This window comes from Suncus etruscus, chromosome 16, assembly GCF_024139225.1.
Source record: "Suncus etruscus isolate mSunEtr1 chromosome 16, mSunEtr1.pri.cur, whole genome shotgun sequence".
In the NCBI taxonomy this organism is placed as follows: Eukaryota; Metazoa; Chordata; class Mammalia; order Eulipotyphla; family Soricidae; genus Suncus; species Suncus etruscus.
Genome location: NC_064863.1, coordinates 72,150,107 through 72,174,768, shown reverse-complemented (window position 1 = coordinate 72,174,768; position 24,662 = coordinate 72,150,107). Strand labels below are relative to the sequence as shown.

The 24,662-nt window shown below is 42.3% G+C and overlaps 1 protein-coding gene across 1 annotated transcript in view; it reads left to right on the top strand.

Annotated features, from left to right (window-relative positions):
- Positions 1–24,662, top strand: part of LIN54 (lin-54 DREAM MuvB core complex component) — a 51,914-nt gene that overhangs the window by 17,487 nt on the left and 9,765 nt on the right. The window contains exons 4-6 of the mRNA XM_049790248.1: positions 15,496–15,712; positions 21,483–21,559; positions 22,324–22,521. Coding sequence (XP_049646205.1) covers positions 15,496–15,712; positions 21,483–21,559; positions 22,324–22,521 — 492 coding nt within the window. The remainder of the gene's footprint in view (positions 1–15,495; positions 15,713–21,482; positions 21,560–22,323; positions 22,522–24,662) is intronic.

Below are 24,662 nucleotides of genomic sequence, written 5' to 3'. Positions count from 1 at the left end.
GAAATCGCTTCTGGCAGGCTCGGGACCATATGGAATGCCGGGATTCGAACCACTGTCCTTCTGCATGCAAGGCAAATGCCTTACTTTCATGCTATTTCTCCAACCCCGCATCAGATTTTTTTTTTCTGAGCTGAACTAATAATTCAGATCATTTCATAGTTTTTCATACTGTAATTTATTTTTCATTTTGAAGTGGAAAAGTACATATACTGTTACTTTTAGGTCAGATAGTTTTAGCTCGGGGCTGGAGTGGTGGCAGAAGCTCTAAGGCATCTGTCTGCCTTGAGCGCACTAGCTTAGGACAGACTGCGGTTCGATCCGCCGACGTCCCATATGGTCCCCCAAGTCAGGAGCAATTTATCAGAGCATAGCCAGGAGCAACCCCTGAGCATCGCCGGGTGTGGCCCATAAACCAAAAGAAAAAAAATAGTTTTAGCTCACTATCATAAAACAGATTGTTGTCCTATCAGCATATTGTTTTGGAAAATGTAGGTTTGAACGGATGTGATTCACTTTGTTCCGTTTCATATTTCTGTGTTTCATTACAAATTGAGAAAAGAAAAAAAATGTGGATTAGGTTCAGGGGCCAAGTAGTCTCAGGAACATTGAGTGGGAAAAAAAAAAAGGTCAGATCTAAATACTCAAACCAAAGTCCACAACAACAGAATCAAGAGATAGACCCAAACTATAACAAGCTAAACATAAAATGGACTAGTTACACTAGTAGTCCAGGGGGCTAGGGATGGAGATTTGGGATGCATGTGGGGAACTGTGGTGGAAAGAGGTTTACCCCGGTGGTGGGAATGGCCCAAATTCATTGTCACTAAACACCTGAAATATAACTATGAAAGACTTGTAATTCACAATGACCTCAATAAAAAATTTTTTTAAAAAGTGGGGTGGAGGGCCCGGAGAGATAGCACAGCAACGTTTGCCTTGCAAGCAGCCGATCCAGGACCAAAGGTGGTTGGTTCGAATCCCGGTGTCCCATATGGTCCCCGTGCCTGCCAGGAGCTATTTCTGAGCAGACAGCCAGGAGTAACCCCTGAGCACCGCCGGGTGTGACCCAAAAACCAAAAAAAAAAAAAAAAAAAAAAAAGTGGGGGGGCTGGGCGGTGGCGCTGGAGGTAAGGTGCCTGCCTTGCCTGCGCTAGCCTAGGACGGACCGCGGTTCGATCCCCCGGCGTCCCATATGGTCCCCCAAGAAGCCAGGAGTAACCCCTGAGCGTCACAGGGTGTGGCCCAAAAACCAAAAAAAAAAAAAAAAAAAAAAAAGTGGGGTGGATTTGATTTAGGTGGCAACCCACAGCATCATTCTGGAAACAAATTGCACATACTGCTCTTTTTTTATTTATAATGTTCTTAAATAGGACAAACATTAAGTCTTAGCTTTTCTTTTCTTTTTGGGCCACTCCCTGCCGTGTGGTTTGGGGTTTGCTCAAGCAGTGTTTAAGGGATCCAACTAGGAGCCTCTCTCTTACAAAGCTTGCACATGAGCCCTTTGAACTATCAACCTGGTCCTGCTTGACGTTTTATAGAGTCTGGCTATTGGCTTCTGTCTCTATTTTTGTTTGTTTGTTTGTTTGTTTTTAGGCCACACTCGTTGATGCTATGCTGGCTATGTGCTCAGAATTGCTCCTGGCTTGGGGGACCAAATGGGACACCGGGGGATCGAACTGTGGCCTGTCCTAGGTTAGCGCTTGCAAGGCAGATGCCTTACCACTTGTGCCACCACTCCGGCCCCTATTTTTCTTTTTTTCAATTTATTTAAAGAAAATGCATCACATAGTTGACATCACTGATCCTGGCTTCTGTCTTAATGGACTTGAATACAAAGTAAATCTACAGTGTCCTTTACCACATCATGTATTAAAATGGGATCTGACCTGTATCATAATATTTACTTGGATGAATACAATAGATATTTGAATGCTTACTTTGTATTTTGCATAGTGAGAATCACTGGAATAAATCATCTTTTTTTTTGTTTGTTTTTGGTTTTTTGGGTCACACCCAGCAGCGCTCAGGGGTTACTCCTGGCTCTACACTCAGAAATCACTCCTGGCAGGCTCAGGGGATCATATTGGATGCCGGGATTTGAAACACCGTCCTTCTGCATGCAAGGCAAATGCCTTACCTCCATGCTATCTCTCTGGCCCCTAACTCATCTATTTTTTAAATTTATAAAAAAATTATTAAAAAATTATAAATTTGGGGCCGGAGAGATAGCATGGAGGTAAGGCGTTTGCCTTTCATGCAGAAGGTCATCGGTTCGAATCCCGGCGTCCCATATGGTCCCCCGAGCCTGCCAGGAGCGATTTCTGAGCATGAAGCCAGGAGTAACCCCTGAGCGCTGCTGGGTGTGACCCAAAAACCAAAAAAAAAAAAAAAAAAAAATTATAAATTTAAAAAATAGATGATTTAGGGGCCGGAGAGATAGCATGGAGGTAAGGCATTTGCCTTATGTGCAGAAGGACGGTGGTTCGAATCCTGGCATCCCATATGATCCCCTGAGCACTGCCGGGTGTGACCCAAAAGCCAAAATTTTTTTTTGTCTTTTGGGCCACACTTACTGGCTCTGCACTTAAGAATCACTCCTGGCAAGCTCGAGAGAGACCATATGGGATGCTGAGTATCGAACCTAGGTCGGCTGCGTTCAAGGCTAGCACCCTACTTGCTGTACTATCGTTCTGGCCCCTATAAATAAAATTTTTTTCTTTTTCTTTTTTTTTTATTCCCCAAATCCCCCCTATAAATAAAAATTTTAATTGAACCATTGTGAATTACACAGTTACAAAGTTGTTGATGGTGAATTTCAGTTATACAGTATCTAACATGCTTCCCCAGTGTTTATTTCCCACCACCAATGTCCCCAATTTCTCTCCCATCCTTTCATTTCCCCCTTGCCTTGCCTCTAGGGCATACATTTTCTTTCAAGCAATTTAGTTGGGAAGATTTAAACGTTAAGAACTGCCTTGCAGGGGCCATGGAGATGCTAGCACAGCAGGTCCACTTGCTTTGCTCATAGTCAATCTGGGTTTGATCCCTGGCATCCTATATGATTTTCTGAACTCACCAGAAATGATCCCTGAGTGAAGTGCCAGAAGTTAACCCTGAGCACTGCCAGGTCTGACAAAAAAAAAAAAAAAAAAAAAAAAAAACCACAAAAAGAATTACTTGCAGAAGTCTCATTTGGGATGCATGCTTAGCACACACAAGGCCCAAGTTTGCTCCTGGTACTTCATGTCTTCTCCAGTACCTTGGGATTTACCTCTGGTGTCCCCAACACCTTTGGGCGAACCCTCTCCTCCAAATTGTAAATGTAAATGGCTCCCAGGCAGAGCACTTGCTTTGCAGGATCACAGTAGTCACACGTAGATTGATGTGCCTGCTCCGAGTGTCAGGGATGATTTCTTCAAAAGGTTATTCTGGAAAGGTCTTCGTAGTTTTGGTCTTTCCTGAGGATGAGTAGAGGGGTCCTTTCTGGAATTTGGCAATATATGACCCTAGAATGGCAAAGTGCTGCATTTCAGGGAGCTACATGAGAACTGAGGGTTCTAGGTTAGATGAACATCTGCCTTTAGGGACATCTGGAGTTTATTGCCAGACATTTTCTGCCTTACCTCTTATTGTACACAGTGGGTGACTATTGCTGCTCAGCCTTCTTTATGCATCACAGCTACCAGGAGAGCTTGACATGAATGGTCTTTTTTTTTTTTTTTATTACTTCTTTTTGGCCACACCTGGCAGTGCTTAGGGGTTACTCCTGGCTCTGCTCTCAGAAATCACTCCTGGCAGGCTCAGGGGACCCTATTGGTATGCCAGGGATTGAACTTACATGCAAGGCAAATGCCTTACCAAATCTGCTATTCCTCTAGCACTGCCGGGAGGTTTTCTGTACCTCATTTTAGAACTCACTAATTCAACTCCTCTATTCTGTTGGTGGGGTCTTCCAGTAACTTTCACTTCTCCTACCAAGTTTTTTATTTCTGTTATTTCTATACATAGTTTTCTCATTTGTGCCCCCATTATCTTCTTGCGTTTTATTGATAGGTCCATTCTGTAGTCTTTTTGAGCTCTTTAAACATCCTAAGTATTTCTACCATGAAGTCCTTTTCCAAGATTATATAGGTTGCTATTACTGATTGAGTCTTCCAGATTAGTCTTTACCTACTTACTACCTGTGATGAGGAACTGCACTGCTTTGCCATAGTTCCATTTATAGTTTGGGGGGTTTTCCACTTCATTCTCAGCATTTCTCCCTCACTTGGCAGTGTCTTCTTCACTCTCTCTTGTTTTCCTATAGTCTGTCTTATAGCCTGTTAGAGCTGAATGTCCTCACCCTAGGAACTCACCTTTTCCATTATGACTTTTTTTTGGGGGTGGGGCTCACCTGGCGGCACTTAGGGGTTACTCCTGGCTTTCCACTCAGAAATTGCTCCTAGTAGGCTCAGGGGACCCTATGGGATGCTGGGAATCGAACCCGGGTTCTTCCTGGATAGGCCGTGTGCAAGGCAAATGCCCTACCACTGTATTATCTCTCTGGCCCCCTATTACAACTTTTTCATTATGACTTTGCCCTTTGTTTTTGTTTTTGTTTTGTTTTGTTTTGTTTTTTTGTCACACCTTGTAGTGCTAAGGGGTTACTCCTGGCTCTTCACTCAGTACATTCCTGGAAGTGCTCAGGGGACCATATGGAATGTCAGCGATCAAACCTGGGTTGGTCGTGTATAAGGCAAATGCTCTACCTATTTTGCTATAGCTCCAGCCCACTCTTTTGTTTTTATTTCTATTTATTATTATTATTATTTTTGGGTCACACCCAGTGGCACTCAGGGATTATTCCTGGCTCTGTACTTAGGAATTGCTTCTGGCAGGCTTGGGGAACCATATGGGATGCTGGGATTCGAACCACTGTCGTCCTCGATCGGCTGTGTGCAAAGCAAACACCCTACGCTCTGCTATCGCTCTGGCCCTGTCTTTTGTTTTTAATTATACCAATACACTTCTTTTATTTATATAGACCCAGGTCTGTCTGAAATGGAACTCTATGGATTGTATAAATTATTTATTTGGTAACTTAATTAGTACTTCACTAGGTACATGCTTTTTAAATACTTTCATTCATTTTGTGACTTGTCCTTTTTTTCTTTTTGATTTCCTTTGATGCAGAGTTGTCCATTTTTAGTGGGGGAAAGGCGCTGGTTTTGAGCCCACCCGGAGCTTACTTCTATGTGTATGCTAAGGGATCACTTCTAGCAGAGCTCAAGGGACCATAGTACCTTACCCTACTATCTATACAACCCCAAAGTAACCTTTTTCATATTGTTTTAGAATTTACTTAAACCTTTTGTATCACATCCAAGAAATCTTTTCCAAATGCAGTATCTTTCTGGCCTGTGTTTTTTCTTCTATATTTTTAGTTCAATTTGGTTATAGGTTTCATTATTCTTTTTTAATAATAATAATTTTTATTGTGACCAAAGAGTGAATAATAAGTCTTTCACAGTAGTATTTATGGTACATAATGACAATGAATCAGGGCCATTTCCACCACCAGGGTTGTCCTCCCTCCCTCCAGGCCATTTCCCAGCATGCTCCATATCTTCCCTTTGTTTCCCAGAGTGCTAGTGAAAATGTTCCCCTCTGTGTATAGCTTGTTGTAGATAGGGTATCTATTCTGTTATTGACTTTAGGTTTGATGTTTAAGCAGATCATTTTTTTAATTCAAAGTTCATACAGCTGTTTGGTCTTGATACCATTTGTTTTTATTTTCTCCCTCAATTCATGAGGCAGAACAAGTTGATTCTATAGATTTCTTTCAAGTCATTTTTTCCTAGCTATTTTTTCTGTTGCATGAAAATGTCAAACTTTCCAAGAAAAACTATTTAGTAAAAAGACTGTCATTCGGGGCCGGAGAGATAGCATGGAGGTAAGGCATTTGCCTTTCATGCAGGAGGTCATCAGTTCAAATCCCGGCATCCCATATGGTCCCCCGTGCCTGCCGGGAGCAATTTCTGAGCCTGGAGCCAGAAATAACCCCTGAGCACTGCTGGGTGTGACCCAAAAACCACAACAAAAAAAAAAAAAAAAAAAAAAAAAGACTGTCATTGGGGCCCGGAGAGAATCCCGGTGTCCCATATGGTCCCCCGTGCCTGCCAGGAGCTATTTCTGAGCAGACAGCCAGGAGTAACCCCTGAGCACCGCTGGGTATGGCCCAAAAAACCAAAAATAAAAAAAATTAAAAAAAAAAAAAAAAGACTGTCATTGGAGCTGGAGCAATAGGGGTGGTTTGCCTTAGACATGGCTGGACCTAGATGGATCCAGGTCCCATATGGTCCCTTGAGCCTGCCAGGAGTGATTTCTGAGCACAGAGCATAGAGTAAGCCCTGAACACTGTCAGGTGTGTCCCAAAACAAAACAAAAGACTGACTCTTTTCCATATTAAACAGTTGTAGAATCTACCTGAAAGTCATTAGAGTATTTAGTGATTTAGATAGATAAGCTTATTTCTCATTATTTTGGTTTTATTTTATTTATTTATTTATTTATTTATTTATTTATTTATTTATTTTGTTTTTTGGGTCACACCCAGCAGCGCACAGGGGTTACTTCTGGCTCTATGCTCAGAAATTGCCCCTGGCAGGCACAGGGGACCATATGGGATGCCGGGATTCGAACCACCATCCTTCTGCATGAAAGGCAAACGCCCTACCTCCATACTATCTCTCCGGCCCTGGTTTTATTTATTTATTTATTTTTGTTTGTTTGTTTGTTTTTTGGGCCACACCCAGCATTGCTCAGGGGTTACTCCTGGCTGTCTGCTCAGAAATAGCTCCTGGCAGGCATGGGGGACCATAAGGGACACCAGGATTCGAACCAACCACCTTTGGTCCTGGATCGGCTGCTTGCAAGGCAAACGCCACTGTGCTATCTCTCCGGGCCCCCTGGTTTTATTTTTTATTATGAGAAATAAGTTATAGAGTCTATTTCTTCAGACTAATTGACTGATCAGTCTTTATATCTGGTAAATAGTCATCATTCTCCATTGATCTAAGATGCTGACTTTGACCATATAATTTATGTATATGGGACCGGGTAGATAGTACAGTGGCAAGGCATTTCTTGCACACAGCTGATCCAGGACTGACAGTAGTTCAAATCCCAGCATCTCATTCGGTCCCGCCAGGAGCGATTTCTGAGTTCAGAGCCAGAAGTAATCCCTGAGCACTGATGGGTGTGGTCCAAAAACAAACAAAGAAAGTAAAATAAAGTTATTTTTATGTATAGTTCTTTGTTTTATCATTTCTTTTGATCATTAGCATTTTGATAGTATTTTATCATTAGCAGTCTCATAGTATTTAATTTACCAGTCTTGATGATGTAGTTCAGTCTTTGATTGGCTGGTTTCAGAAATTATATGACTTGTTTTCTGAAACCATTTGAAAGTAGAACTACCATATACCTAGTAATTTCATTTGAGGGTTTAAAGGAAATGGAATTACTGTCTCAGTGCTTTTTTCTCCTGACAGCATTATTTATAATAGGCAAGGTTTGGAAACTAAATGTCCGTTGACAAGTGAATAGATAAAAGAAAATGAAAAAGAAAAATGTGAAAAAGAAAATGTGCCATGTATATATAAGGTGACAATAGTCATAAGCATGGAAACTCTGGGTTAGGAATATGGCTCACTGATGTAGAAGCTCTAGCATTGTTTATTTTCTTAGAGCATAAATACCTGGATTTAAGATTTTGATTGCTAAGGCATCTGCATGAGAGGCACTTTCCTTCTTTATAACAACATTACCAGCTATACAATTGGACTCCATTTAGTTACTTCTCCTTGGTGTCCCTCCCCCACTCCCTATTTGGATAATCTGGTTGACATAGGAAAAATGAACCCTTGCTTTCCATTCCACATTTTAATTCTTCCCTCTTGAGGTGGGGGGCCGTACACCTGTTGGTGCTCTGGGTTTTTTCCTGCCTCTGTCCTCAGAGATTAGTCCTGGTGGACTTGAGACCATATCAAGTTCTGGGGACTGATGACAGGTCAGACATTTGCAAGGCAAGCGCCTTCCCTGCTGTACTTCTGTTCTGACCCCTTCTCCCTTGCTTTGAATTCACTAAATGGGATTTATGAAGTCCTAGGCACCCCATTCTTTACCCCAATAAAAGTAATGAACTCTTTCACCATGTCCCCTCTGCTACTCAAGACCTCTGAGTACTGCGCCTTGTCTTTTTCAAAATTCTGTGATATGACTAAAGCGCATCTTGCAATTGAGTAAGAAGCACATGGGCTGGTACTCCACCTTGGGTCTGGTCAGGCAAACATTTGCAGTTCAGGTCCGTTTCCCAGGTATTTCTAGCTGACAGCATTCTTTAGATTGAGATCAGTCTATATAGACTGTCTCTATATATGTCTCTATATATATGTCTCTTTATATATCTATGTGTGTGTGTGTGTGTGTGTGTGTGTGTGTGTGTGTGTATGTGGAAACTACAAAATAAAACCAGAAGAAACTGATGGTCAGAAGAGGAGAAGTGAAATGTGAGGAGGTGATCAATAGGGCAAAGTTCAGTTGTCATATATAAGTCCTAGGGATATTATGTACAAGATGAGGACTGTAGTTGACAACATTTTAATGTATATTTGGAAGTTGCTATGATCTTTAAAGTTCTTTTTTTTTTTTTTGATTTTTGGATCACACCCGGCGGTGCTCAGGGGTTACTCCTGGCTGTCTGCTCAGAAATAGCTCCTGGCAGGCACGGGGGACCATATGGGACACCGGGATTCGAACCAACCACCTTTGGTCCTGGATCAGCTGCTTGCAAGGCAAATGCTGCTGTGCTATCTCTCGGGCCCCATCTTTAGAGTTCTTATGATAAGAAAAGGTAACAAGGGGCTAGAGAGATAGCATGGAGGTAAGGCATTTGCCTTGCATGCAAAAGGTCGGTGGTTCTAATCCCGGCATCCCATATGGTCCCCTGAGCCTGCCATGGGCGATTTCTGAGCATGGAACCAGGAGTAACCCCTGGGTATTTGTGTTAGCTAAGATTATTGTGGTCTTTTCATAATATATTATATTGTTTGCCTGAAACTAATGCAATGTCACATTTCAATTATAGTTATATCTCAAGTTAAAAAACAAAAAAGTTCTCATTGCCAGTTAGATTCAAAACTAAGCCCAAAATCTTACTTCATGGGACCCGGAGAGATAGCACAGAGGTGTTTGCCTTGCAAGCAGCCGACCCAGGACCAAAGGTGGTTGGTTCGAATCCCGGTGTCCCATATGGTCCCCTGTGCCTGCCAGGAGCTATTTCTGAGCAGACAGCCAGAAGTAACCCCTGAGCATCGCCGGGTGTGGCCCCCCCAAAAAAAAAATCTTACTTCATGTAGAAATGCTTTTAACTGGCTACTTTAAGAAATTTCACAGGAGGCCTATGAGATAGGATAGGATAGATAGGATAGATAGATAGGATGCCGTTTGCCGTGCATGCAGCTAACCCAGGACAGGTAGTGGTTCAATTCCCAGCATCCCAGGTGATCTCCTGAGCCTGCTAGGTGTGATTTCTGAGTGAAAAGCCAGGAGTAACCCCTGAGCACCTCCAGGTGTGACCCAAAAACTCAAATAAAGTTTATTTTTACAAATGCATCATTTGGGGTTAGGCATACCTAGCAGCCCTCAGGGGTTACTTGTGGCTTTGCACTCAGAAATCACTCCTGGCAGGTTCTGAGGGACCATATGGGATGCCAGGGTCGAACCAGGGTTGGTGTTTGCGAGGCACACAGCCATACCCACTGTGCTGTATCACCTGGGCCCCAAAAGATATATACATATTTTTTATGGTGCATGTTATTTAGTTGTTACCTCTGTTGTACCATAGACCACCAGTGTTGCTTATTATAACTTCTGGGAAAACTTTTCCCTATAGAATTTATTTTATTTTTATTTTTTTGGTTTTTGGAGAACATCTGGTAGCACTCGGGTTACTCCTGCTCTGTCCTTAGAAATCACTCCTGGCATGCTTGGGCCACCATATGGGATTCTGGGGATTGAACCTGGGTCCGTCTTGGGTCAGCTGTGTGCAAGGCAAATGCCCTACCATTGTACCACTCCGCTGCCCTGTAGAACTTTTGATACAACAGTGGCAAGTCACATATTGGCACCAATATATTATAGACAATTTTTTTTTTTTTTTAATGAGTAACTATCTACTTTAAATTGGTTAAAAGTGTTTCTTATGGGCCTGGAGAGATAGCACAGAGGCGTTTGCCTTGCAAGCAGCCGATCCAGGACCAAAGGCGGTTGGTTCGAATCCCGGTGTCCCATATGGTCCCCTGTGCCTGCCAGGAGCTATTTCTGAGCAGACAGCCAGGAATAACCCCTGAGCACCGCCAGGTGTGGCCCAAAAACCAAAAAAAAAAAAAAAAAAGTGTTTCTTATTTGAAACACCAAAGCTTTAGGAACAAGTATAATGCCATGGAGAAAAAAAAAAAAACTAGGGGTTCAGAGAGATAGCTCAGCAGGTTGAGCAATTCTAGTCTTATAATCCTAGAACATTACTTAATTTAGGTTGAGAATCTCAGTTTCCTTAGCTGTTAAGTGGCAATGATTACAACACTTTCTTAGAAAGTCGTAAGGATTTAGTAACATTGTGCTTGTGAAAGTTTTAAATGTATTATTAAGTTTTATTTCTTATCAGATAACTATAACATTACATATTTAGAAACATTTTTCTTTCTTAATATCTTTATTTAATAAGTACCATGGTTATAAACATGTTTGTAGTTGGGTTTCAGTTATAAAAAAGAACACCCTCCTTCACCAGTTCTATCTTCCACCACCAGTGCCCCCATTGCTCTTCTCCCCCACCCCCTGCCTGTATTCTAGACAGGCATTCTATTTCTCTCACTCAGTACCATTGTCATGATAGTTGTTAGTGTAGGTATTTCTCTAACTGCCTCACCGCTCTTTGTGGTAAGCTTTCTATTATGGGTTGGTCTTTTCAAACCTCATCTCTATCGTCTCTGGGTATTATTACCATAATGTCTTTTTTATTTTTCTTAAATCCCATAGATATAGACAAAAATTTTTTTTTTTTTTTTGGTTTTTGGGCCACACCCTGTGACGCTCAGGGGTTACTCCTGGCTATGCGCTCAGAAGTTGCTCCTGGCTTCTTGGGGGACCATATGGGACACCGGGGGATCGAACCGCAGTCCGTCCTAGGCTAGCGCAGGCAAGGCAGGCACCTTACCTCCAGCGCCACCGCCCGGCCCCGATATAGACAAAATTTTAAAGAAAAAATTTTTCCTGAAGATGTTATTGTCAAGAAAGTTTGGGATGGATCCGGAGAGGTGGCGCTAGAGGTAAGGTGTCTGCCTTGCTAGCACTAGCCCAGGACGGACCGCTGGCATCCCATATGGCTTGTGTCCCAAGCCAGGGGCGATGAGTGTCAAACAAGTGTGGCCCGAAAAAAAACAAAAGCAAACAAACAAAAAAGAAAGTTTGGGAAATATCAGCTACCATGTAATTTAGGTATTTTTTAATATTCGTTATATGTTAGCCAATACTTTTCTGTAACTTTGCTTACTTTAGGTTTCATAAGTTTACCTGGCTTTATCTTATACTAATCCTAAAGCACTAAGATTTAGTTGGACAAATATTTGAGTGAACAGTATACAATCAGCATTGAAGCAAAGTCTTTTTCTTTTTTGTTTTTGGCCACATCTGGCTGTTGGTGCTTGCGGGGGTCACTCTTGGCGGTGCTCAGAGGACCATGTGGTATAAAGGATGGTACCCACACCTGTCCCATGCAAAGCCTGTGCTTAGAAATGGGAGAGATAGCACAGTGGGTAGGGTACTTGCATACATGAGGTTAACTCAGGTTTCTGTCTCCTGCACACCATGAAAATTCCCTGAGCCCTGTCAAGATTGATCCCTGTGCACAGAATCAGGAAATAGTCCCGAACTCTGCCAGATCTGGCCTGAAACAACAAAAAAGAACAAAGCATGTGTGCAGTTCTTTGAGCTTACTCTGTGGACTGGTACTATGATTTTTGTTTTGTTTTGTTTTGTTTTGCCACAGCCGGTGGCGCTCAGGTTACTCCTCGCTCTGTGTTCAAAAATCGCTCCTGGCAGGCACAGGGGACCATATGGGATGCCAGGATTCGAACCACCGTTGGTCCTGGGTTGGCCACTTGCAAGGCAAATGCCCTACCCTGTGCTATCTCTAAGGCCCCCTGGGGTACTATGATTTTTTAATAGGTGTACATACAACATTACCCTCTCAAGCCTCACATGTACAACGCATTCCTTCTAGAACTGATCAGCATCCCGACCCTCATTCAGTTTTTGATGGTGGCCACTAATTTATCTCAAATATGATTTTTTTTTTGTGGGGGGGGGCCACACCTGGAAGTGCTCAGGGCTTACTCTTGGCTCTCCTTTCAGAAATCACTCCTGACAGGCTCAGGGAACCATATGGGAAGCTGAGGATAGAACCTGGTTGGCCATATACAAGGCAGACGCCTTACCTATTGTGCTATTGCTCTGGCACATAAGATGCTATTTTATGGGGAAAGCTGAGAGAGGTACACAGGGATTCTGTAATTGTTTTGCAACCTTTTTTTTTTTTTTCCGGGGGGGATGGTGGTCACACCTGACAGCATTCGGGTTACTCCTGGTTCTGTGCTCAGAAATTGCTCTTGGCAGGCTCGGGACCATATGGGATTCTGGTAATTGAACCACCGCCCATCATGGGTTGGCCGTGTGCAAGGCAAACACCCAACCACTGTGCTATCTCTCCAGCCCTTACAACTTTTTCTGAGCTAAATTATTTGAAAGTGAAAATTATTTTATTTTGTTTGTTTGTTTCTTTTTTTTTTTGTGGGGATTCACAATTTGCTGTGTTTGGGGTTTACTTGGGAGACTATATGTGTCAGGGATGGAATCTAGATCAGTCATGTGCAAACAAGCTCCCTACACATTGTATTCTCTCCAGTCTCAAGTATTGTTTTTATTTTATTTTATTTATTTATTTATTTATTTTTGTTTTGTTTTGGATCACACTGGGTAGCGCTCAGGGGTTACTCCTGACTGCGCTCAGAAATCACTCCTGGCAGGCTCAGGGGACCATATGGGATGCCGGGATTCGAACCACCATCCTTTTGCATGCAAAGCAAATGTCCTACCTCCATGCTATCTCTCCAGCCTAAGTATTGTTGTTTTTTTGTTTTTGTTTGTTTTTTTTGGGGGGGCCACACCCAACGGTGCTCAGGGGTTACTCCTGGCTGTCTGCTCAGAAATAGCTCCTGGCAGGCAGGGGGGACCATATGGGACATCGGGATTCGAACCAACCACCTTTGGTCCTGGATCGGCTGCTTGCAAAGCAAACGCCGCTATGCTATCTCTCCGGACCCAGTATTGTTGTTTTTAACTAGCTTTGGCAGTGCTAAGGATTGAACCCAGGTCCTGTGCATACAAAGGTTTTTTTTTGTGTTGTTTTTTTTTAATCAATTTTATTCTGTTTTTTGGGTCACACCCGGCAGTGCTCAGGGGTTACTCCTGGCTCTGTGCTCAGAAATCGCTCCTGGCAGGCATGGGAAACCATATGGGATGCCGGGATTCGAACCACCGTCCTTTTGCATGCAAAGCAAACGCCCTATCTCCATGCTATCTCTCCAGCCCCACAGTTATTTTTAATGCTAGTTATGCTTCTATTTACTGTGCTTATTTATTAAAATACTTCTAATCTTAGGGGCCGGGTAGGTGGCGCTGGAGGTAAGGTGTCTGCCTTGCAAGCGCTAGCCAAGGAAGGACCGCGGTTTGATCCCCCGGCGTCCCATATGGTCCCCCCAAGCCAGGGGCGATTTCTGAGCACATAGCCAGGAGTAACCCCTGAGCGTCAAACGGGTGTGGCCCAAAAACCAAAAAAAAAAAAAAAAGAAGATTATGTGCGCTTGGTTCTTAAGAGTTACAGGCATGCAGTAGGGTGTTTGCTTTGCATGCTGACAACCCAGGACAGACTTGGGTTTTATCCCCGGCATCCCATATGGTCCTCTGAGCCTGCCAAGAACAATTTCTGAGTGCAGATCCAGGAGTAACCCCTGAGTGTCGCCAGTTGTGGCCCAACACTCCCCCCCCAAAAAAAGTTACTGAGTATTGAAAAGTTTTTACTTTTGTTCAGTCATATAATAGTTATTCTATTTTTTTGGGGGGGTGACACCCAGCAGCACTCAGGGGTCACTCCTGGCAGGCCATACGGGATGCAGGGATTTGAACTGGGGTCTGTCCTGTGTTGGCAACTTGCAAGGCAAATGCCTTACCACTGTGCTATCACTCCAACCCCATAATAGTTATTCTTGATAAATTATTATCTTAGTTGGTATCTTGATTAGGAGAATAGACTTTGTTGGGGCTATAGTATTGCATATGGCCTGCTTTTTGTGAGGCCCTTAGTTTAAGTGGCTGACACCATTAAGAAAAGAAATAAAGATCATACATTGGGTAGGACTCTTTCCTTACACAGCTAACTCTGTTTTTATCCTGGTTACCATGCAATCTCCCAAGCACCATACAACTTACATGATTCCTGAGCCCACAATAGGTATAGCCCCAGAATGAAAGAGAAAAAAAAAAGTAGAAGAGGAGAAGAAACAGAGAAATGGACTTTGGAGCCACAGGCGTAGCTCAGCTGTACAGCATGTGTGAGGTCCTAAGTTTGATCCTTGGAACTGCAAGCAAATGAATGGATACATATAGAGTCAGGGATGTAAGTTAGGAATAAAACACTTGTTTTACACGTTTGAAGTCCTGGGTTTGAGCTCAAGGAAAGGAAACAATAAAATGACTAAAAATAAGAGAATAACAATGTTTTTACTTAGATCTGAATCACCTCAAGCTAGATTTCTTTAATAAACAAAATTGGATTATTTTAAACTGAATTTGGCCTCCTTATATTAGTACTTTTATATTGGCAGGAATAGAAAATTGTCTCGATTTGAGAGAATAATATGCTTTTTCCCTTTTTGTTTTCTTTCGCTTCTGTTTCTGTCTTTCCTCTTTTTCCTCTTTCCTTTCTTTTTTCCCTTTTTATCCTTCTCCCCTGCTCACTTCCTCCCCTTCAGTGGCTCTGGGCTCAGAGCCCAAAATAATCTTTTTCTTAATCGTTTTACTTGGTAATAACAAAACTTAATCATTCTTATCATTAAAATTCTCGTAAATGTTCTCATAATTTAAATCATTTCTTCAGCAAGTCATCTGACCTGGACTCTCAAGGATTCCGCCTACAGGAGACAGAAGGTAGAAGTCATTCAGTCACTTTCACGCCTGTATTCATTACTATTCTCTTCATTTCTCTTTGCACAGGTGGTTCCTTTTTGCAGCTTTTGATGAAGTACAAGACCCTACTTTTCTTTTTTACTTGCATGATTGTCAGTGGTAAAAGGAGCAGGACTCTCAGATTAATGATAGCCCTGTTGTGTTGTTCACTAGGCAGTGAAATCCGCTGTCCAGACCATCACTGTTGGAGGCGTGAGCACGTCACAGTTTAAGACAATTATTCCTCTGGCAACTGCTCCCAATGTTCAGCAGATTCAAGTGCCTGGAAGCAAGTTTCATTATGTCCGACTTGTTACTGCCACCACAGCCAGTAGTTCAACCCAGCCAGTTAGTCAGAATCCCAGTACAAACACGCAGCCTCTTCAGCAAGGTTAGTAACTGTTTTCTAAAAACAATTACCAATACGTTTGACATTCTTACAGAGAATTGGTCCTTTTTCTGCTGAATCCTATTTAAGCAAAGCATTTGAGCTGAATTTGAATCAGCTGCCAAATCAGTAAAATATAGATCGTACATAATTATAGTGTTTTCATTTTGCTAGATGTTATCACTCAGTTTGTGTGTAGTTTTTGTTTGTTTAAAAACCTGAAGGGTTGGGCCCGGAGAGATAGCACAGTGGCGTTTGCCTTGCAAGCAGCCGATCCAGGACCAAAGGTGGTTGGTTCGAATCCCGGTGTCCCATATGGCCCCCTGTGCCTGCCAGGAGTTATTTCTGAGCAGACAGCCAGGGTGTGGCCCAAAAAAAAAAAAAAAAAAAAAACCTGAAGGGTTTATGCCTGAAGGATTGTTTCATTTATCTCCTTTCCTGAATTTGAAATCACTGCTAGAGTTTGAGTCAGTTGGAATGCCAATGGGTGGGTTGCTTACATGCAGCTGGCCCCAGAATCCATCTCTAGGGTTCCATATGGTCCCTTAAGCATTGTCAGGAATGATTCCTAAAAGCAGAGCTAAAATACGTATTATCTGAAAGGCTGGAGCAGTAGCACAGTAGTAGGGCATTTGCCTTGCACACAGCCAATCCAGGACAGATAGTGGTTTGATTCCCAGCATCCATATGGCCTCCCGAGCTGCCAGGAATGATTTCTGAGCGCAGAGCCAGGATTGACCCAAAAATTCCCCCCACCAAAAAAAAAAAACAAAAAAAAAAACAAAACCTGAGCATGTGGGGTGTGGCCCAAAAACGGGGTTGGGGTTGGGGGAAATACCAGTAGGAATGGTATAAAATATACTATAAATTATAAGAACTTTATATATTATTTTTCTGTTACCTTTTTTTTTTTTTTTTTTTTTTTGGCTCAGGGTGACGCTCAGGGGTTACTTCTGGCTCTGCGCTCAGAAATCAAATTGTGGTCCATCCTGGGTCAGCGCATGCAAGGCAAACTACCTACCGCTGTGTCATTGCTCCGGTCCCTGTTACTTATACTTATTTTTTGATTATAATTGCAAATTAAACTTTTAAAATGTTATTTTGGTTGTTGTTGTTTTTTTCCGTTTTGTTGTTGTTGTTTTTGTTTGTTTGTTTGTTTTTTGTTTTTGGCTCACACCCAGCAGTGCTCAGGGGTTACTCCTGGCTCTACACTCAGAAATCACTCTTATCAGGCTCAAAGGACCATATGGGATATCGGGGTTCGAACCACCGTCCTTCTGCATGGAAGGCAAATGCCTTACCTCCATGCTATCTCTCCAGCCCACATTTTAAATGTTTAATGTGTTCAGTTACTTAGCTCTGTTCTACTTTTCCTTGAGGAATTCCTGGATGTAGTCCCTTCTATCAGTTGTGTGTTTAACCATTTTATACCACTTTATACACAGGGACTCAGACATCGTTTTATATAGTCCCATCATTTATATATTCTTTTAAAATATTAATGGCATGACAGAATCAGGACAGCTTATAGTCTAAGATCTAATTTTCTTTCTTGTAGCGGGGCAACTATGTCATCAGTGTCAAAAGTAGTTGACAATTGAATGATTTGTTATTTTTACTGAATGTAAGACAGAATAAAGGCCATTTATTTTTTTATTTTAATTAAGGGATTGTGATTTGGAGCTATCTAATACTGGCAGCTAGTCCAACATGGGATCTGAGAGAAAATAACTTCTTGGGTCCAAAGAAATAGTATAGCAGGTGTAGGGTATTTACATTGTGTGCAGCTGACCTGGGTTTACTCTGTAGGGCCCTCATGGTCCCGTGAATTCTCCAGGAGTAGGCCCTGAGCACTGCCAAGTGGATACTCTTCCCCTTCCTTATCCCCAAAATTAGATCTTTAAAATTACTGTTGGGAGGAAATGAATGCATGAAAGGATATTGTAGAGGGTTTTCTGTTAACTGGACATAATAAATAATTTTTTTCTGATCTTTTAAGTTGATTTTAGAAGAAAATCTTGCTGTTTCTTCTAAACAGTAAACAGGTCTTCTTAATGAGAAGAAAATGAAATGTGGTAAGAAAGTTCAGTTGTGGGGCCAGAGTGATAGTACAGCAGGAAGGGCATTTGTATTGCATGCAGCATGTCCAAATTGGATCCCTGACATCCAATATGGTCCTCTGAATATCACCAGGAGTAATTCCTAAGTGTGCAGCCAGGAGTAACTCCTGAGCATCTCCGAGTCAGATTCAAAAGCAAAAAATAAGAGAGAGAAAATTCAGTTGATTTAATACTTATATTTTCTCCTAATACTTAAAAACATTTAAGAGTACCATGATAGAACCTGGAGAGATTGCACAGCGGCGTTTGCCTTGCAAGCAGCCAATCCAGGACCAAAGGTGGTTGGTTCAAATCCCGGCGTCCCATATGGTCCCCCGTGCCTGCCAGGAGCTATTTCTGAGCAGACAGCCAGGAGTAACCCCTGAGCACCGTCGGGTGTGGCCCAAAAACCAAAAAAATAAATAAATAAATAAAAAGAGTACCATGATAAGTGCTACTAGTTTACTCAGATATCATATGATATTAAGCAGTCAGCAGTCATTATTTTATGTATATCTTTGTATGGATGTATAGTTTGCTGATATTCATTTCCAGCATACTAATTTGTTATTCATGATCTAAGTACAAATGGAAGCTAAAGATTTAGGGTGAATGGAATCATAGATTAGACATTTCATAAATTTTTCTGTAGTATGGGAACCTGTCTTTACTAATGTTGTGTAAGTCTTGCTCTCTACCTCTCTCATCTCTGCCCACCAAACAATCCTTCACCTCTCACACCCCCAGACATACTTATCACCTCTTGCTTCTTCCTTTTTGCCTACTTTCAACTTTTCCTCTTTGTTTTCCCCTTCTACCTCTGTGGCCCCTTCATGTCTCTGCCCTCTTCCTGTCAATATACATACACCCACCTTTTCTTTTTTTGTCTTTCTAGTCCATAAGATTTGGGTAATGCATATTGTTTCACAGAGTAATGAGTTGAATCTTTCGTTTTTTATTGGAGTTAGTCTCAGTAGCTGTATAAGCTCATCAAGTGCGTAGACATGTCTTACGGGGTTAATCCTAGAAGAGATTTACTCATAAGTCCAAATGTCCTCATCTTGTACATTTTACTACCCAAGACATAACAAAAGCATGTATCAGAGGTTCCACGTGTTAGTCCTAGAAGTAGAGGCAGCAATGTAGAAAAACGCTGAGTAATCAGCCTTGGTCAGCCTTTCCAAATATGGTGAGAGATGAAATAAATGTAAGGAATTGAAAAATTCTATATATATAGTTGCAGGTATGGTGTATTAAGCTCAGAAGGAGACTGTTCTAAAAGTGGTTTTTTGTTTGTTTGTTTGTTTTGTTTTCCCAGAATTCTTATTAAATGTGAAAATCAAAAAGACCGAGTTACTTGGAAAGCTGTAGTAGCTGTAATGTGGGACTGTGTTCAAAATATAGAAGGGAAAAATTGGACTTTAGATATAAAACAGCAAAATTATTTCCTTCTGTAGGTTTGATTTAATATCCTGTTTTCTGATCAGTGTGGTCATATTTTCTCACTGTCCTGGATTTCAGTAAATTCAACCTGTGGATACCAAGTTCATGCGAATCTAGAGTTGCCAGGTGTCTGGTTTTGCAAATCTATCCTGACAAGCTTGGGGACAGCTTCTGATCTTTCCTTTCCCAGAAAAGAATCTTGGTGAGGGCTGGAGTGATAGCACAGTAGGTAGGGCATTTGCCTTACATGTGTCTGACTGAGGTTCGATCCCTTAGCGACCCTCCAGGAATGATCCCTGAGCTCAGAGCCAGGCGTAACCCCTAAGTGCCACTGGTGTGGCCTAAAAACAAACAAAAACAATCTTTGCAAAACTGGAAAGACGCTCAGAGTACTAAGCACATGCCCGTACTTTGCATGCAAGAGCCTGGGTTCAATCCCTGGTTCTCCATGGTCCTCCAAGTACCAAAGTGTACAGAACACTTTCCCATTATTTCATAGGCCATGGGGAGTTAATGTTTCTCTGATTTTTGATGTTGTGTCTGTATTGCTGCTCCCTGAGCAGTGCCCTACTCTTTCATGGAGCAGGTGGTGTGGAGAATACATTCATGCATCCCAGCATGAAGTCAAGGCTTTTAGCCCCCTTCAGATCTTTGTAGTACTGCTGAAACCATAACTTCACTAAAGCTGAAGCAATAGAATCAGAACGAAATGGAAGCAAGTGCAAATCAGGTATCAGGTGCCATTGCTTTTTGTCATTCAGGGTCATACACTCCTACAGCACAACTACCTTACTAGGATTTAATTGTATCTACTATAAATTGGACCCCTTGTAAGCATGCACATTAGTAGTTTTTAGTTTATTCAGAACTCTGCAGGCCTCACCACTGGTTATACACTCATTCTGAAGGTTGCTCTCCAGCCCTTCTCTTTCATCTGCCCTGGTGCCTGCTGCTCTCTGGGGAGTTCCCTCAGCATTCAGCCTTCTGACTTAGCCTTCACTCCTCTCCTCACCAAAAGAGAAAAATCCTGTTGGTATTGTTCATAGTCTTTTATCCAGAGTCTCTTTCTATGGTACTTCTATAATCCATTATCTTGGTTTCTTTCTTTTAGACCAGATTTAGGCCTTTCAATTTGAAAAGGGGAAAAAAAAAATAAAAAACTTGGAGGGGGAATTCCTAGAGGTTTTTCTCAAATCTCTCTAGACTGTAGAAATAGCAGTAGGCAGTATTAAAAATCCTCCGAGGTTCAACTATATAAGTCTGTAAGGTGCCGGCCTCTTTCCAGGATTCTGGCAGCATTTTTCCTGGTCAGTTATCTCTTCCCTTCAGATCAGCTTATTTTGAAATATTTCATTCTATCAGACCTTGTGGTTTTTTTTTTTTTTTGGTTTTTTTTTTTTTTTTTTTGGTCACTTTAAAGCTTTGCAATCATTAATTATTTCAGAATTCCTCATAGCTCTTGCCTTTCTTTCTCCTGTTCATGAGTTAGTTTCTTTGTTCCTATTTATCCACCACAACTATTATCCATGCTGTTCAACCTTGGTGCTCCCAGTTCAGGTTAGGCTGTTGTGATTTGCCTTCTGCTAATGTTCTTTGTTTCTGACAGCTGTTTTATTCATGGCCACTAAAGACAATTTCTTTTGGTCCTTTTGCAGCAATATTTCTGGATGACTTAAAAAGCTGCAGAAACTTTGCCTACTCAAACTAAACTACTTTTGCCTACTCAACTAAAAATGCAGTTTAACTATTGTTTTGGACCCTCACGTAACCTAGACACCGACCAAACCTGTCATTTGCCAGCATTTGTAAATAAGCTCATGCTGCCCCCATTTCTTTTCTTTTTTTATTTTATTTATTTATTTATTTATTTTTTTGGTTTTTGGGCCACACCCGGCAGTGCTCAGGGGTTACTCCTGGCTGTGTGCTCAGAAATAGCTCCTGGCAGGCACGGGGGACCATATGGGACACCGGGATTCGAACCAACCACCTTTGGTCCTGGATCGGCTGCTTGCAAGGCAAACACCGCTGTGCTATCTCTCCGGGCCCTCTCCCTTACTTTTAAATGAGGAAACAGGCAGAGAATTTAAGTTGTATCTGTGTTCACTGGTCATTATCCTGTGAAAGATGGCTTCAGAGAGACAATAAATGTCTTCATCTTTCACGAGGTTGTAGAGAGCACTGAATGTCTCAAGCATTTTCTCTGAATACATTCTTCTCTCCCCTCCTTTAAGAAGCAAAGCCCGTGGTGGTCAGTGCGGCCCCGGTACGGATGTCAGTGCCCATTGTCTCAGCGCAGACCGTCAAACAGGTGAGTTACGTTTCTTTCTGCCCCCCAACAGCCAATTTTAAAGTGGACAGTTCAGGGAATGAAGCAATGGTACAATGGGTAGGACACTTAATCTTGCACATGACCAATCCAGATTTGATCCCATATGAGCATATTTCAGTCCTATGAGCACTGCCATGGCACAAAGCCAGGAGAAACCCATGAGCATAGTTGGATGTGACTCCCCCACCCCACCCCCCCAATAAAAAGAACAGTTAAGAAATTCACTTCAGGGGCCAGAGAAATAGCATGGAGGTAAGGTGTTTGCCTTTCATGCAGAAGGTCGGTGGTTCAAATCCCGGCATCCCATAGGGTCCCCTGAGCGCTGCCGGGTGTGACTCAAAAACAAAAAAAAAGAAAAAAGAAAAATTCAGTTCAGGGAGTATTAATACAATGGGTAGAGCATTTACCTTGCACTAAGCCAACCCAGGTTCAATTTCCAGCATTCCATATGGTCTCTCTAGCAATGCCAGGAAAAGGATTTTTTTGTTTGTTGGTTTGGTTTTTCGGGCCACACGCATTTGATGCTCAGGGGTTACTCCTGGCTAAGCGCTCAGAAATTGCCCCTGGCTTGGGGGGACCATATGGGACGCCGGGGGATCAAATTGCAGGGTCCTTCCTTGGCTAGCGCTTGCAAGGCAGACACTTTACCTCTAGCGCCACCTCGCCGGCCCCAGGAGAAGGATTTTCTATTGAATTGAGATGCTGCAGGATTCATTTTTATAATGTCCTTCCATTCTGTGTAGGTGGTTCCAAAACCAATCAACCCAACTTCACAGATTGTCACTACCAGTCAGCCCCAGCAGAGGCTCATCATGCCTGCTACACCACTGCCACAGATCCAGCCAAACCTCACCAACCTGCCACCCGGCACTGTCCTGGCTCCTGCTCCAGGGACAGGCAATGTGGGCTACGCGGTGCTTCCTGCGCAGTATGTCACTCAGGTAGGAGGAAGAGCACGAGACACTGAGTTCCAGGGCATCATGGGAGCTCAGCCAAGCAGCACTTTCCCCTCCCTAAACTGTTTACAACATCTTTTTTTTTCTTTTTTTTTTTATTTAAACACCTTGATTACATACATGATTGTGTTTGGGTTTCAGTCATGTAAAGAACACCACCCATCACCAGTGCAAATTCCCATCACCAATGTCCCAAGTCTCCCTCCTCCCCACCCGACCCCCGCCTGTACTCTAAACAGGCTCTCCATTTCCCTCATACATTCTCATTATTAGGACAGTTCAAAATGTAGTTATTTCTCTAACTAAACTCATCACTCTTTGTGGTTGTTTACAACATCTGATCAGGCTTCAAATGTTATTTGCAAAACAGTGACGTTTGAGTTGAGTTTTATTTTTTTAATATTTAAAATAGACATCATGTATGTGGAGAAAGGAAAAAAAAAAGAAGAATAGACAGTATTGATGAGAGAGATAGTACAGCGGGTAGGACACTTGTATGGCTGACCTGGGTTCAACCCCTGGCACCCTATATGGTCCCCTGGGCATTGCCAGGCTAATCCTTCCTGTTCCCCTTACCCCTAAAAAAGACTAAACAAAATGAGGACAAACTTTGGCATTTGATTGCAGACATACTACTGGAATAGAATAAAAAGAAATTGCTTAGTAGCAGTGAGCAAAGCAGCATAATGCAAAAAAAAAAAAATAGATAAAAAGAAAATAAGTTGATGTTACAGCTCAAAAAGTTCAGAAGAATGCCGTAAAAGTTTGTGATTATATAAAAGCTCTCTCCCTAATGTATGAATATGATGCCACCATCCTTTTTTTTTAAAGTGACTATGAAAGTATTTACAAATAATAGAGTGATCTGTCTCATCTTGTCACTTTGGTGTTTTAAAACAGTTTCTGGGGCCAGAGAGATAGCATGGAGGTAAGGCATTTGCCTTGCCTGCAGAGGGTCCATGGTTCAAGTCCCGGCACCCCATGTGATCCCCCGAACTTGCCAGGAGCGATTCCTGAGCATAGAGCCAGGAGTGACTCCTGAGCGCTGCCGGGTGTGACCCAAAAAAAACAAAACAAAACAAAAAAAACAAAGAAACAAAAACCGGGCCCAGAGAGATAGCACAGCGGTGTTTGCCTTGCAAGCAGCCGATCCAGGACCAAAGGTAGTTGGTTCGAATCCCGGTGTCCCATATGGTCCCCCGTGCCTGCCAGGAGCTATTTCTGAGCACACAGCCAGGAGTAACCCCTGAGCACCGCTGGGTGTGACCCAAAAAACAAAACAAAAAAAAAAAAAGAAACAAAAACCAATTTACTTTATTTTTATGTGTATATACAGTTGTATTAATACATTTTTATATACTTATATGCCGGGCGGTGGCGCTAAAGGTAAGGTGCCTGCCTTGCCTGCGCTAGCCTCGGACGGACCGCGGTTCGATCCCCCGGCGTCCCATATGGCCCCCCAAGCCAGGAGCGACTTCTGAGCACATAGCCAGGAGTAACCCCTGAGCGTCACCGGGTGTGGCCCAAAAAACCAAAAAAAAAAAAAAAATTATATACTTATATGCTGTTCTGTAAGTTTTTACCTGATGGTGCTTAGGAGCTACCTGGACTGTTCTTGGTTCTTAGGGCTATTAGGGTATTATATCATATCCCTTACCCCTCATCTGATCATTTTAAAAATCACTATCTATTGGGCCAAAGAAATAGTATAGCTGGAAAGGTGTCTGCCTTGCATGAGGCTGACCTGAATCTAATTCCCAGCATTCCATATGGTTCCCTGAGCCCACCAAGAATGATTCCTGAGTCCAAAGCCAGGAGTAACCTTCTGCCGGGTTTGGCCCCAAAAAGAATAAGATCACTACGCCTCGTGTCCAGCTGGCTAACTTGAGTTAGGAATAGGCTTTCTTTCACATGTAAGAATTAAACAAATGATAAATGAGACTCATAACAAAAAACCTTGTAACTTTATTTCATGGTTATTCAAAATAGATTAAAAAGCAAAAAAAGGGGAGAGATAGCACAGCAGTAGGGCGTTTGCCTTTCACTACAATTTGGAACTGACCTGGGTTGGGTTCAATTCCCGGCATCCCATATGGTCCCCTGAGCCTGCCTGGAGATATTTCTGA